Raw genomic sequence first — 15,180 nt, forward strand, 5'->3', positions numbered from 1 at the left:
AGCTGCCAATGTATGACATAAAAGTGAGGGTTGCGTACCTTTCATGCATTGTCCCTGAAGTCCTGACTTTTTAGCTGAGTTACCGAAAGAGGTCCTTCTGCATCTTTTGCTCTATTATAGCCATACTACTTTACATTAAACAAAGACCACTTCTCATATAGCATCACGCTTACAAACATAAAGGTGCCTGTATCTCCGAACTTTACAATGAAATGTGGGGTTTTTATTAGAGCAATGTGCTCGGCTTGGCCAACTGCACCTTGGGTGCAAGTTTCACGATCAAGCTTGCCAATCCCAGATTTCGCAATGTCGCCACCAGCCAAACTGGATCAGGGGGTCGACCTCTTCGACGGCGACGACCAAAAAAATATTTTTTGGGCTGTTTGCGACATTGAACGCGAAACTTTCACACAAGGTGCTGTTGGCCAAGCCGAGCACATTGCTCTAATAAAAACCACACGTTTCATTGTAAAGTTTGGAGATACAGGCATCTTTATGTTTTACCTATGCTGTAAGCGTGATGGAGTTGCTTTTTCCTAGTGGATGGTGTCGGCTGCATTAACGGAAAGATGAAGAGCTGAGTGAGACGGCACGTGGTGGTTACACAGACCCGTCCTTGACAGGTTGCTACACAAAATGGATGATGATGATGATTGTCTTTTGTGAAGGTACGTAAGTAAACAGCATCCAATAATGAAGGTGTGTCAAGGTATGTATCAAATTTGCATGTAGAAGAAAGTCGAGCTGCATAAACCAATTTGTATATGTAAAAAGATACGTATACATGTTGAATGAGTCACTCATCCTGAAACTCAATGGAGGGATCTCTTCACTTTTTCTCTTCTCAAGCTCATCCCACTTCCCACTCCTCCTTATTGTATCGCAAAAGCCATGTACTTCTTGCATGACCGATAACCGGACCACCTTTATTATTCCATCTTCGAAGCAATAGTATGTAATCCACAAGCTAGCAAAGTCCAAGCGTGTAATAAATAAACAATGCTTTATTTCACCTAGCTGTCTTGCTACATTGGTACCACCATCCTCGTAGTCGTCGTCTGTGATCATTCGCACTCGTATCCATCAGCAGTCGTCAATCTCATCCGTCACTCCAATATCAAAAACACACAAGTTGAAAAGAATGGGATCTTGCAGGCTTCCTTCTGAATCTCGTTGTCATCATCATTGTCATTGTTGTAGATGGGGTGATCATCGTAATCGTCATTGTTGTGAATGTGGTAATGATCGTAATCGTCGTCTCTATAAATAAGAAAGCAGGCAAGTTAGACCATCTTCTGGTACCAGAATGATGACGATTTGGTATACCGTTATTAGGCGATCCTCTCAAAGGAAGAAAGCAAATAAGAAGGAATTCGCAAACCAAATCACCACCATACGAGCAACGTCGGACGATCCCTTGTTCTTGAGAAATCACTGCACGATTCACTTAAATCCGGTTCGATCCAAATTGCCCATCCTTGTTCTCATTCATCCTTTCTAAAGAAAGAAGTATCCCTCTCATCTTTCCAATTCTCAAAAGTAACCACCAGCATATCACGAGAAGAGCCTATCTTGCGCATTGATGATGTCAAACGGCCAAAAGGTATAGGGTTGGGAGATTAAACCAATAAATGATCCTTGCATTGACCCTTTGAAACGATATCCCTTGCTGCAAGGAGCATGTCATGGTCCGTGCACCAGAACTAGCCTTCAATGCGTGATACAATTCACAGCGATCACCCATTTGTGCAACCACGTCTATCCTCTACGTATGCAAAGCTTCATCCTACCATAGAATTTTCTCTTCAAACCACTCTGACAACATGGTGTTAGCATCCTGTGGCTCTACCAGCGTACGGTTCATCCGAAAAAGTTGTTGTCAAGGATCATACTTGGCATCTCTTTCCTCGAAAACATACCATAGGCCGATATCTTTGGTGTCATTGGAGCGCAATCCTGACATGAAGCTAGCATCTTAATATCAAATAAGCGATCGATCTTTGGCTAAGGGTATCTTTATCTGCAACAAGTGGTGCCACTAGAATGTTGTATACATCAATGTACAGAGTGCGCGTGCATTTATTGACAAAGCTTGGATGATGGTAAGGGGATGTTGGGTATGTGCATGATTGAATGATGATGGAGGATATGTGTAAACGTGCGGGTGTTTGTACAAATCTTCAGCTTAGCCGCTTGGTCAACTTTTTCCATGAACGAGCCATTCGAGTGTAAAACGTTTGGCTTTCTTTGGTGTCTTGCTCTTGTCGACGTATAGCATTACCGAAATTGTTCTTGCGAATTTCCATCACTTTACGAGAGACACGATCAAGGGATTCGAGAGTGAGAGCGAGTGCTGAAGTAGGATGCATGGTAAAATTGGATGATGATGATCGTCGTCGATGCTGAGTTGTATAAAAGTCATCTTTTGGTGGAAGTGGTGGTGGTGGTGGAGAAGAAGATGGGATGGGAGGCAAGTAGTGATGATGCTGATAATCGATAAAGCATGATGAACGAAGGAAACCACTGTCAAAGGAGCCACTCAATCTACGTTCAAGCGATTGTAGATAACATTCATCTTGGTTTTTGTTGGCTACAATACCAACAGCGTACCAATCAAGAAGGTCATCGGAATAACCACTTGAAGATCTACTTGATGATGCTGTATGGGCGAGTTCGGGTGCGGATGATGATGATGTGGTAGTGGTGGTATGCGGTGGTGGTGGTCGAATCGGTATCGGTAACGGCTTATCCAGCCGAAGAGGCTCAGTAAATGATGATGATGATAGTGGTAATCGATGTGCGGCTGTGTCAAGAAGTCTTACAATATCCATGTGATGCTTGGCAATAGCAACGTCGTGAGGAGTTGATCCATACTTGTCCTTGACATGGATGGTAGCACCATTGCGTAGTAACAAGTCAACAATCCGGATGCATCCATTCGCACAGGCCACATGCAGTGCTGTTGATCCTGATGATTCAATCCCTCGTTTAGTGGTCCATCTACAGTCATCCTCCTTGTTAGCTACCATGACTTGTATAAAGAAAACGATATTACTTGCCTTTGAGCATTCACTTGTGCCCCACGATCAATGAGATACTGTACAGCTGCAAGGTTATTGTCACTGACGCATGCAAGTTGAAGCGGCATGAACCCATTCACAATGGCGTCGATCGCTGCTCCATGATCAAGTGCGAATTTCACAAGTCCTTGAATTGCGATGAAGAAAAAGAGAAAGCAAGTGAATATGATGGTTGACGATTTTGCGTGGGGGGTAAATTCTTCTTACCAACGTTGCCTGTTGTTGCTGCATGATGCAGGTCGTATTGGATATGATGTTGACTATAATCATGCATGAAAGTAAAAGAGAGAGAGAGAGAGAGAGAAGAAGAAGAAGAAGAAGAGAAGGGGAGAGAGAGAAAGCGAGAGAAAGAGAGCAAATGAATGGCGTTGAGGGTGATGACACAAAGACACGTACACACACACACACCCCATGTCACCCAACAATAACAATGGTCGCGTGGTCAATGCGTGGTAACCACTAGCAAGCTATTAACTGGCTCTTTCCCATAACATGTAATAGGGGGTACTACACATGTATACTTCTTCTTATCTTAAAACCATAATGTATCCTTTCTCATACTAAAAACTTCTGCTTCTTCCAACATGCATAAGTAAGGATCGACATTTTTTATGCAGCCAAACACCCAGGGAACAGGTCCCACACTATTTTGTTTCACCGACTCGCAAGGGACCCACACCACTATCACCGCTCCCATTCGGTTGGTTGATACCCCATTAACCCTTGCATCATGCAACGATATCACCTCTTCTTCATGGGTGCATTCACTGAGACAAATTAAAGCTTTTTTCATAATCAGCGTTGTCCGTGCACTCTCATCAGTAATTGGAAGAATGTTCCATGTAAATTGGCTATACTCCTCCTCCTCCCTGTCATCATCGCATCCACAAGAGGAGAGTAGAAAAAAAGGGACCATTGATCAACACACACTTGTTAATGAATGCATGTACCAAGACTTTACCTGGTAATAAAAATGCTTGGCCTTGGATCAAATATATCTTTTTGTGCCACCAAGGGCTTTTCTGTAGCTGTATACATTACCTGGAAAGTCGCATTTACAACCCACAAGCACAACCCTCCTCTTGTATATTGTACATCTCTTTCTCCTTGGACAACAATGAATTTGTACTTTGTGAGCTATACGCTCGTGATAAATAGCCTATACCATGATGAACGTTTGTGTACATGTATGCGTCATAACACCTCAAGACATCCAGTGTCCCCATGACCAGCTTCCATTTCTGATATTTGGGTTGATCGTGGAGAGCGAGATACGTAACAATAGAATCCAACATCACTCGCTCTCTAAAAGAAATCGCATGACTACCTTTTTACAACAGCCCTCTCTCTCTTTTTTTCTTCCTTTCTCCCCCATCTAAAATGTCCACTTGTTTCCATGCTGCGGCAGCAGACCGCTCTTACTACTATTATTATTACACGACCCGACACCGCCATCATTATCATTACAACAAAAAGTCTAGTACAACGTCGTTTAATCATCATGTGAAGTCTTCAAATTACAAGCCGTTATCATCATCATATCCACCACTCACTTTGGATGAACAAATACATGAATCATCCATTGCCAGGATCAAAAGTGAGCAACGTATCTTTGGTCCCAGATCACAATCACCAGTCGTTTGCATTCCTCGGCATCATATGCATGATAACGATAAGCTACAAAAACACCGATCTACAAATGAACGCCTGGCAAGAGGAATAGGGGCTGTGCCTTTTGTTGGCAACTATTCATGGAGCTGCGAATCTCGTGCAACCAGGCACGTGCACGATCCACTCGAAACCGTCACTCGTTTTGAATTATGGGATGACCTCCTCAATAATCGGTATAAAGGCATTGCTTTGTATGCGTATCTTTATGATATATACTCATCATCACATGTACGCTATCATATGTATGTAGACCCACCAAGCAAGATCATGCCAACAATAGCAATAATGAGATGCCTCCTATTTCAGCGTCATCTTCAACCGACATGTCACAATGCTCCATAGCAACTAGCACAGAATTATCAAGTATGGGTATTAGTAGTACTACTATTAAGTATGAGCCAACCAGCAGCAGTAAGTAAAGGTGCCCTATCAATCATGTTGTGAGTCCAACCCATACTATGTGTAGTGCCGATATGGGCAGATCCAGAACGTATTCATGCCCATCGTTCTTGTTATGAATACGTACAAGCTTACATGAAGACGCACAATATCCCATCCACATCTCCCATGCCGTTACCCAGTACCTATACGTTTTCATTCAGCAGCAAGAATAGTGATCAACCCACCACCACCACCACCACCACCACCACCACCATTTCAAGCATACATAGTAGCGCCAACGCTTACATCGCTTCGATCATGTCATTGTTTAGCTGCGATACGGTATGGCAATTTGCTTCATGTTGGCGTCAAGCCAAGGAATTGTATGGTTGGCCATCACGTTTAAAGGTGCATGAGAACCTGTATTGTTTCATCCATGGCGTGGCACCCATGTGGGAGGATGTCAGGAACCGACATGGTGGTCGTATGACTATTACTCTTGCAAAAGACATTGATGTTCTCTTTGAGTGGATTCTCATGTCCATGGTAGGTGGTAACCTCCAAGAATATGGTGCTGTCGGTGTTGTTCTTTCAAAACGTGTCCATGGTGATCGAATAGAGATATGGTTTGAAGGCACAGAAGATGGTTCACTCCAACAAAGATACGTGGAGAGAACAAAGTAAGTATACAAGAAGGATTTCAGCAATGATCATTATCATCAACAACTCACCACCACCACCTCCTCCTCCAGAGCTCGATTATGTAATCAATTGCCATCATTAGAATTCCATAACGCTATCATGGCTGCACGCTACAAGAAGCATTTCTCAAACACGAATAATAGACACATCCGCCTTGTAAATAATAAATGAACGATCATCCCTTTATGACAATGGCTGCATAGTAACCCTAGACTTGGAAATGCCTCACATCATGATGCGAACTTGAAAAGCATTGAGACCTATGTAGGATCATCCAGCAATGTTCATGTCATCCAACAACATCCTTGTCAATATCGTAGCAGTGGCAGTAGTAGTGGTGAGTTGGCATCCAGCGGCAGCATCAAGAAATTGACAACGGTGATATATGTTCGTATCTCGAATCTCGTGCTAGGAATATGATGGAAAGGCATTGCCTTTTATAGCCTCCTTTATGAATGTATGGATATAAAGACAATGGCGAGCTTTATCTTCAAGACTCTAAACCAACAAAGAGCGTTGCTCGTGGCAACCACCTTTTCTAATCACCTCTTGTATCCATGGTAACCACCCAACACAATGAAAACACCAAAAACACATTTTGATAGGCAAGGATATCTTATTAACAGGAAAGAAAAAACACCATGATGGCATTATAAAAAACAACTAAGGGAATCATTATTTCTTTTCAGGAGCCTTAGCAGCAGCAGCAGCAGCATCCTTCTTCTTTTCAGCAGGGGCAGCAGCAGCAGCAGCAGGCTTTTCAGTGGTCTTGGTAGCAGGAGCAGCCTTCTTGTCACCATTAACCTCCTTCTTTTCAGCAGGCTTGTCAGCAGGCTTTGCAGCAGCGGCATCCTTCTTTTCAGCAACAGGCTTCTCAGCTTCCTTCTTCTCAACAGGCTTTGCAGCGGCATCCTTCTTTTCAGCAGCAGCAGGCTTCTCAGCTTCCTTCTTTTCAACAGGCTTTGCAACAGCATCCTTCTTTTCAGCAGCAGCAGGTTGCTTCTCAGCTTCCTTCTTTTCAGCCTCCTTCTTGTCATCATTCTTCTTTTCAGTGGCATCCTCCTTGGTAGTCTCTTCCTCAGGCTCAACACGTTCAGACATGGCAATCTTTAGGTAAATAGCACGACCTTCCAATTCCACATCCTTGATATTGTCAAGAGCACGCTTTTGTTCTTCTTCCGAGACCAACTCCACAAAACCATAACCCTTGGAACGGCCACTCTTCATACGAGCAACTTGGGCAGAGTTGAACTTGTAGTTTTTGAAAACTTCAGCCAAACCTTCATCCGTAGTAGCATAAGGCAAGTTGGCTACAAATACAGTGGTCTTGGATGGCTCAGTGCGCTTAGCCTTTGCAGCACGCTTACGACGGTTACGATTCTTCTTTTTGGTGGAAGCAGTAGTATCCTCAGTGGTGCCAGCGGCATCACTTTCCTTGGCTGATGATGATGACACCTCCTTTGTCTTGGCTTCCTTGGTAGCAGCAGCATCACCATCTTCCTTTTTAGTAGCCGATGCATCGGTTTGGTCTTGTTGCTCAGAGGCAGCAGCAGCAGCCTTCTTCTTTTTGTTGTTACGACGACGAGTGACTCGACGGCGCTAATGGATAGAATGAGTTATCACCATCACGTTTATACAATGCTTTGATTTTACTTACCGACTTGCGAGCACGAGGAAGAGCTGATTCATTGTCACTAGATGTCTCAGGCTTCTTGTCGACATGGGTCTTTGGTTTTGCCACCTCGACATTCACCTCACGACCCTCAAGCTCCTTTTTGTTCAGCTCCTTTCTCGCCTTTTCAGCCTCGGCTGCAGTTTCAAATCCAACAAATCCATAGCCAAGAGAACGGCGGCCGTGCTTGATAATGGTCGCTTCAGTACTATTGGATAACAATTAGCACCACGTGATGTCCATATCACATCTTCCTCTTGTCATCCCAATCCACATTATACTTACACCTTGCCAGCGCTTTCGAAAAACTTGATCAGCGCTTCTTGAGTAGTCTTGAATGGCAGGTTTCCGACAAACACCTATTGAAATCCCATTCGAGTCAAAAATTGAATGATTTCATTCATGCATGAATGATATAATGGACTTACCTTGTTGTCTTCAACGAGCTCCTTCTCAACTGTAGGATGCTCGGCAGTCTTGGTAGCATCAACAGTTGGCTGTTCAGTCGTTACGGCCATGACGAACAAAGTAATGAATCTAAGAACAAGTAAAACGGGGTGGTGGGTGGTGTTGGGTGTTTGGAAAAGGGATGGACGAGTAGTAGTGGTGTGTAATGAACTGCACGCGTGAAATGTGAACCAGAGTAGTAAAAGAAGAAGAGAAAAAAACCCCCAAAGAACAAAAAGGCTCGCCTATAACACGGCCTTGGCAACGTGTCATCCATTCGATTGGAGGGCGGATGTCCAATGAGCCTGGTGCTCTGTTGTACCACTCTACATTGCTGCTGCGTAAACCATTCCCATGGTTACCAACCACCCTACTTCACATGGCGATTCTCTCGACCCAGTATCAATGCACGCTTATGCATGATAATAATATCCTCTTTACTTGACAGCATTAAAATCCTATATACAACCACAAATGACAAGTGGGGGGTTTCGAGGGGGTTGGATGTGGGTTTAACTGTAAAAAAAAAAAAAAGTTGCGTTGTCGGATGATGTTCCCCGAAGCCTAAGCAACAAAATGTGTTGCGCAGGCAACACAGCCAACAACTGTCACTCAATAGCAACGGGCGTTGCTAACGGAAATACACGGAGCCCCCTGCAGCTGCATGACACACACACACAACGCAACACAATTTTAAACATGTTCGAGGCATTTTTGTACCGGCAACATGGGTCACATTTCCCCCCGCTCGACCCAGCCTGCATAAGTTTGTCCTGGTATCTTCCACAAACACAACCATTTGCTATTGATTGACAACATTGTATCGCTTCCTTTATTCCGTTCAAATGACAACATACATCTAAACGCGTCATTGGCCACTAGCACATCTCTTGCCAAGCCAACCTTTTTTTCATCTCAGTTTATCTTGCGTGACAATCGGCTAAACGCGCATCATCTTTAGGGGTGAGGAATGATTCATGTCACTGTTTCCATTGTTCGAAACTTGTTACTTGTAGTCAGCCGTTGTCATGGTGACATTGCAAAAACCCAGGTCTGTTGCATCCGTTGCCATGCTACTGTACCAAGATGGAAACAAAGAATAAATGCTTCTTCCATGAGCTGGTCTAAAATGAGCATGAGCTTGAATATGAACACCGATCATTGCATGATTTACATACCATGATCTTCACACCTCTTTTACCATTGCACCTTCGTCTTCCCAATTGCCTTTCCCTGGTAAAGTAAAACTACTACCACTGACGATGATCATCATGTGGTCATCACATTCCTTTTCCCTTTTACTTTGAACGTAAATGTAAATCACCGGTGGTTCAATGCCAATTGTTGTTGTAGTTGATATGGTATTGCAAGGGTCTTTATTAGCGTGATAAACAGGAACAAGATAATGTGGATGTTGATAAAAGTGCTACTGTTGCATAGCTAAGTAGCAGCTCATTGTGAATGGTGATGCAAAATGCCATGTGTCACATAGTAGTAGTCACAGCTGGAATGTTCGCAGGAAAGTGGGCACTAGGAAGTGGAAGCTCTTGTTACAGCAGCAGCAGCAGCAGCAGCGTACCCTCTTCTCCGCATATTACTTTTACACACATACACACACACCCACACCTCCATTACAAATGTCCTTTCGAAGACTAAGGGTTCGCCCCGCCAAGAAACTGGTAAACACGAGAACTATCGCCTGTCAACCCTGCTGAATTATCAACACACTTCCATTGTTGTCATGGATAGGCGACTGTGGATCGTGCCAAAGAATACGACGAAGGCTTTGAGCTATTGAGTGACGCGATCAAGGAAATCTTTCGAAAGAATGCAAAGAGTCTCTCGTATGAAAGCCTGTATCGTACGACCTACAACCTCACGTTGGCTCAACACGGAGAAAAGCTGTACTATGGTGTCAAGGACGTGGTGGCCAACTACCTCGACCATGTGGCAGAAGAAGCTATTGTGCCTGCGTTTGTGAGTTCATCCGATGGTGCAGATGCCGGTGCCAACTTTTTAAAGACTGTGAAACGGGTGTGGGATGATTATACAACAGCCATGGACATGATTCAAAAATCCCTACGTTACTTGGTATGGTATCACCATCATTCTTGCTGCTGGTCAAATCTCTCATTGTTGTTGTTGTGGTGGTTGATAGGATACCAAACTTCCAAAGTACAATTTGCCACACGTCTTCGATATGGGATTCGACCTCTTTCGTGACAGAGTCGTTCGTTCCGACAAATACGCAATCCAATCGCAATTGATATCAGCCATGTTGACTCAAATTCATCTCGAACGTATGGGCGAAGTCATTGATCGTACAGCTATCAATTCCGCAGTCATCATGTTATCCGAATTACATGATGTTCCCACCAAAGAATCCGTCTATGTGGTCGACTTTGAAAGCCGGTACCTGGAAAAGAGCACATCCTTCTATCAGATTGAGAGTCAGAAATTGGCGTCGTCATGTGATGCACCTGAATTCATGCGTAGGGTAAGCTCCCATCATCTTGTATATATGAGGACATGCATGTGTTGATGAAAAACATAATAGGTGGAACAACGTTTGGAAGAAGAATATGAACGCACCACTCGATGCTTGAGCTTGTCGACTGAACCCAAAATCAGGAATATTGTCGAGACGCAATTGATTGCCAACAATTTGAAAACGGTCATGGAGGTAGGTCAACTTTGGATTGGAAGGTGATATACATATCATTGACTCGTGTATACATAATAGATGAAGAATTCGGGTCTCAACCCGATGTTGGAAGCGGACAAGTATGGTGGTAAGGATCCAAAAGAAGGATGTTCATGCATGGAATTTGTGATTTGATGGTTTTTGTAATAGACTTGTCAAGGATGTACAAACTTTTTTCAAGAGTGCCAGCAGGACTGAGCGAGATGAGGATGGCCATCAGCAAATACATTATGCAACTAGGCGCGGAGATCAACAAAACAATCAATGCAGATCTGGCGGTGAGCAAAGCGGCCAAATCATCGGAAAAAGGTGCTGGTGGCGGAACACAAACCGCCATTCGTTGGGTGGAGCAGGTGCTTGCATTACAAGAAAAGTTCGACAGGATATTGGAAAAGGCAGCCAACAAGGACAAATCCTTCCAGACAGCTTTCAATGAGGTAAATGATTGAGGATCAATGATTGAGGATAGCATATTAATACCATTCCTTTGTTTAGGCGTTTGAGCAATTCATCAACGAGAACCCAAAGTCAGCAGAATTTATATCTCTCTTCATCGATGAAAATCTCAAAAAGGGCCTCAAAGGAGTAAGTTTATAATATATGCATCTCTCATCATAGCCATTCGTTAACCTGTTATCGTCCTTTAGAAATCTGAAGATGAGGTTGATCAAGTATTGGACAAGACTATCACCCTATTCCGATTTTTATGTGACAAGGATGTCTTTGAACGATATTACAAGCAGCATCTTGCAAAACGGCTCTTGTTCAACCGAAGCGTATCCGATGACGCTGAACGTGGCATGTTGGGAAAGCTCAAGGTATGGACATTTGATGAAGAGAATGGAAAGAGGATTCTAACTTTTGAATTTCAAGAGAGAATGTGGCTATCAATTTACCAACAAGCTCGAAGGCATGTTCAACGATATGAAATTGTCATCCGAAATGGGGGGATTATTCAAGGATCATCTTGAGAGCGCAATGGAGGTACTTTTTCTTTGTGGCTAAGAATGATCCAATGTCATTGACTTACACTCCATACATTAGAAACCGAATATCGACACCTTTGTCACTGTGCTTACGTCGACCTTTTGGCCCATGAATCTATCTTCATCTCCCAAATGTATCCTGCCACCCGAAGCACTACAAGCTTGCAAAGCATTTGAGCAATTTTATTTCAGCCGACACAGCGGTAGACGATTGACTTGGCAACCCCAAATGGTAGGTGCCATCACTTCGAATGGATTATGGTGAAAGATGACTGATTAAGAGGTATCTATATAGGGCACTGCTGATATACGTGCACAATTCCAAAAGAGCAAGCATACTCTCAACGTCTCTACCTATGCTATGATTGTACTTATTCTCTTTAATCAAGCGGATTGCTTGAGTCTCGAGGTATGTCTACATACATGCACACGTGTCTTAACCATACGACGACTCAACCCTCTTTTGTTGTAGGAAATCCAATCCCAAACCCAGATACCCGATCAAGACCTCAAACGTACTTTGCAGTCGCTGGCGTGTGCAAAGTTCAAAATTCTGCTCAAAGAATCCAAAGGCCGTGATGTCAACCCTGGAGACAAGTTTATTTTTAATGAAGCTTTTACTGCCAATCTCGCACGTATCAAGATTCAAACGGTGGCTAATCGTGTGGAATCTGAAGGCGAACGTAAGCATACTCAAGACAAGGTGGATGAGGAAAGGAAGCATCAAATCGAGGCTGCTATTGTGCGTATCATGAAGGATCGAAAGACAATGGAACACAATCTCTTAATTGGTGAAGTCACGAAGCAACTGAGCTCCCGATTCTTACCAAGCCCATTGATGATCAAGAAACGCGTGGAAGCATTAATCGATCGTGAATACCTAGAGCGGAGCAGTGAGGACAGGTAAAAAGAAAACAAAAAGGTGAAAAGGACCATGTTTACTGAACCATCTTTTCTTAGACGGTCTTATCGCTATCTTGCATAATGGGATTAACATACGTTGTATGTCTGATTATAAAATGAAGGGAATAAACCCCAACCTTGTATACTTGCAGCATCGTCTTTTTGTGTGTATGTTTGGATCCACTACAGCGCCCGATGAAAAAGAAACTTTATCTCACATACACCAATTCCCGCTTCATAACAAAGTTTAAGACATGCATATCGATTGGCCATTCGAAAGGGTTCTAAATACAACTCTATTAGCATGAAAAGACATGCAACTGCTTTTTGACGATAGCATCTCAAGATGATGATGGGATGTGTGTGATTGATTGGCTGTGGATAAGGAAAACAAGGTGTGTGTGTATGCCTTCCGATGCTGCGTCCCGATAGGCGGATGAATGCACGCCCGAATCAGGTTAATCCGATGTTCCTACACACACCGTAAATGTCATTGATCTGAAAAAAAACATTTTGGAGAGGAGAGAGGGAGATGAATTTCCATGTCATCATGACTTGTTCCGATCTTGTCATTCCGAGGGTGATTGAATATAGCTCAACAACAGAGTTACCATTTACATACAATCACACATACACACCCCATGGGGTCCAAGCTCATTATTATAGTAGCATGCAATAAGGGCCATCAATGAATAATAATGCATGTTTGATACGAGATGTATCAAACCGCGACATAAACATAGGGCGAGGTATTCATATTGAAATGTGTTGTACTGAAAAAATATTGACGCGGAAAAGAAGGGAACGGCAGGTTGTAGTAATAATGTGCAACAATGAAACAAAAAAAAAGCAGTAGCGCTTATAAACTACTTTGACAATGAGGCTCAGGGAAGAAATGCACGTGAATGATGGATCGAATGCAAATTAACAAAAGCTTGAGTACCATTTGCTATGGTTGTGGGATCCTCTACATCAGCAGGGATGTTGATGCTCCCAGCATCAAGGGCACTTTGTCGGAGAATGGCGGGTGTGGTGTTGGTCGTGGTCGTGGTGTTGGTGGTGGTGGTGCAAGAGAATGACGATGATGATGATGGGGAATAAGAGTACTGCTGGTGGTGGTGCTGCCGAGGGTATGCAATATTGTGTTTATCCAACAATGCTTGCTGTATCCTTAGTTGTTCCTTAAGCAAGGCGACTTGTCGTTGATGCTTTAAATTGGATAACGTTTCCATATGATGATCTCGTCGTTGAATACGTAGCTGCAGCGATGTGAGTCTTTCTCTTAAATGCCGATTCCGCTTTTCAAGTTGACGAATGTATTCAGCCGCTTTGAACAAGATGGTGCTTTTTGAATGATGGATGTTTTTCAACGTGGGAATTAATTCGGTCATTTCCTTAAAACCTGTACGGATCGCGTTGCGTCGTCGTTGTTCGCTAGCAATGTGGTTGGCACGTCGTTCCTCATCGGTAAGTCGTGGCTGCAATGAACTATCTTCCTCCTCTTGTTGTTGTGGCTGTGGCTGCTGAAGTTGCTCTGATGATGATGGTTCTTCTTCTTGTTGCTGCTGCTGCTGCTCTTCATCTTGAGCACCATTTGGCTGCTATCATCGTTTCGTTAGCTGATCAATCATGACCATGATGATGCTTCTATTCTTACCATGCACTGCATTTTGAAATAAGTCTCGAGACGAAAGCTCTGTTGTTTCAAATGATCATTGTCATCTTCGAATGTGGGGATGGAAATGCTTGGTGCTGGATCAAAACCTGCGTCAAGTTAACAAGACATTGATGATGATGAAATACAAACAATAAAACTTACCTTCAAAGGTCTCATCATAATCAGCTATGGTCGACGTTCCAGAATACAGTGAAGGCACAGTGCCATTACTGGCGATACTGGATGTCTTGTGTGCTGGGTCGTAGTTTTCATCCATAAGTGGAAAGAGAAGGAGAACGTCAAAAAATGCATTGATCGCTTGCTTTTGAAACCACCCCGGAAAGGCCCGAACTCAGCTCATGCTTTTCACGTGTGCTATTCTTGGCTTTGTGTGTGTTGTGCGCCCTTTGTCTTTTTCCATGAGTAAGAATGTGGAGTAAATAGATTAGTTGGTGAGACATGAGCATGATTCACTACTCAAACGTGTGGATCTTTATCATCATCAATCCTCCCTCCCCCTCTTTTATCATGGATCCCTTGATACAACAACACTCGTTTCCCCGCCCCTATTTCTTTTTTTTCTCCCCCAATCGCTAGGATGCAAACTATATGCAGGCAAAAGGGCAAAGTAGGTTACAGTTGATGCGGGCTGGTACATTGAATTGAGCCGTTTTGGAAAGCGGGGTAAACACTCTTAGACATCATTAGTAACAGGCGTGGGAACGTTTAGTTCGAAAAGGGCAAATGCAATCCAGTCTGAAATTCTCATCATGTCGTATAAAGTAGCACTCGTTCTCGATTACTCCACAAGAGACAATCATTTCGCAAGCCCAAACATTGGCTTTTTTTTCTTCGTGTCACTGTAACCGAGTTAAGCATGATAATCACGCCGACAAAAGAAAGAAAGGAAACTATCAGTTGCCACCACCACATGTCGCTGGTCTCAGCACAATTTGCCCTCATCTCTCTTTTTTTTT

At 43.3% G+C, this 15,180-nt stretch overlaps 5 protein-coding genes across 5 annotated transcripts; 2 read left to right on the forward strand and 3 right to left on the reverse strand.

The window, feature by feature from the left end:
• Positions 1-2,180: 2,180 nt before the first annotated feature.
• Positions 2,181-3,354, reverse strand: O0I10_012644 (uncharacterized protein; the record flags this gene model as incomplete). Its single annotated transcript, XM_058492535.1, has 3 exons — positions 2,181-3,000; positions 3,060-3,207; positions 3,288-3,354. 3 exons carry the CDS (start codon positions 3,352-3,354, stop codon positions 2,181-2,183), a joined length of 1,035 nt encoding a protein of 344 aa, XP_058336693.1.
• Positions 3,355-4,460: 1,106 nt separating this feature from the next.
• On the forward strand, positions 4,461-6,005 carry O0I10_012645 (uncharacterized protein; the record flags this gene model as incomplete). The annotated part of the gene is made up of 5 exons (XM_058492536.1): positions 4,461-4,924; positions 5,002-5,162; positions 5,218-5,474; positions 5,541-5,812; positions 5,885-6,005. 5 exons carry the CDS (start codon positions 4,461-4,463, stop codon positions 6,003-6,005), a joined length of 1,275 nt encoding a protein of 424 aa, XP_058336694.1.
• Positions 6,006-6,509: 504 nt separating this feature from the next.
• Positions 6,510-8,024, reverse strand: O0I10_012646 (uncharacterized protein; the record flags this gene model as incomplete). The annotated part of the gene is made up of 4 exons (XM_058492537.1): positions 6,510-7,433; positions 7,492-7,714; positions 7,792-7,865; positions 7,935-8,024. The coding sequence occupies 4 exons, from the start codon at positions 8,022-8,024 to the stop codon at positions 6,510-6,512; spliced, it is 1,311 nt and encodes a 436-aa protein (XP_058336695.1).
• A 1,566-nt stretch (positions 8,025-9,590) lies between these two features.
• Positions 9,591-12,628, forward strand: O0I10_012647 (uncharacterized protein; the record flags this gene model as incomplete). The annotated part of the gene is made up of 13 exons (XM_058492538.1): positions 9,591-9,632; positions 9,703-10,044; positions 10,112-10,450; positions 10,511-10,636; positions 10,697-10,745; positions 10,808-11,094; positions 11,153-11,242; positions 11,305-11,475; positions 11,531-11,641; positions 11,702-11,875; positions 11,939-12,052; positions 12,116-12,546; positions 12,604-12,628. 13 exons carry the CDS (start codon positions 9,591-9,593, stop codon positions 12,626-12,628), a joined length of 2,301 nt encoding a protein of 766 aa, XP_058336696.1.
• An 802-nt stretch (positions 12,629-13,430) lies between these two features.
• Positions 13,431-14,480, reverse strand: O0I10_012648 (uncharacterized protein; the record flags this gene model as incomplete). The annotated part of the gene is made up of 3 exons (XM_058492539.1): positions 13,431-14,147; positions 14,204-14,298; positions 14,366-14,480. The coding sequence occupies 3 exons, from the start codon at positions 14,478-14,480 to the stop codon at positions 13,431-13,433; spliced, it is 927 nt and encodes a 308-aa protein (XP_058336697.1).
• Positions 14,481-15,180: the final 700 nt, after the last annotated feature.

The sequence above is a fragment of the Lichtheimia ornata genome (genome assembly GCF_029851405.1).
Source record: "Lichtheimia ornata isolate CBS 291.66 chromosome Unknown scaffold00142, whole genome shotgun sequence".
Lineage (NCBI taxonomy): Eukaryota > Fungi > Mucoromycota > Mucoromycetes > Mucorales > Lichtheimiaceae > Lichtheimia > Lichtheimia ornata.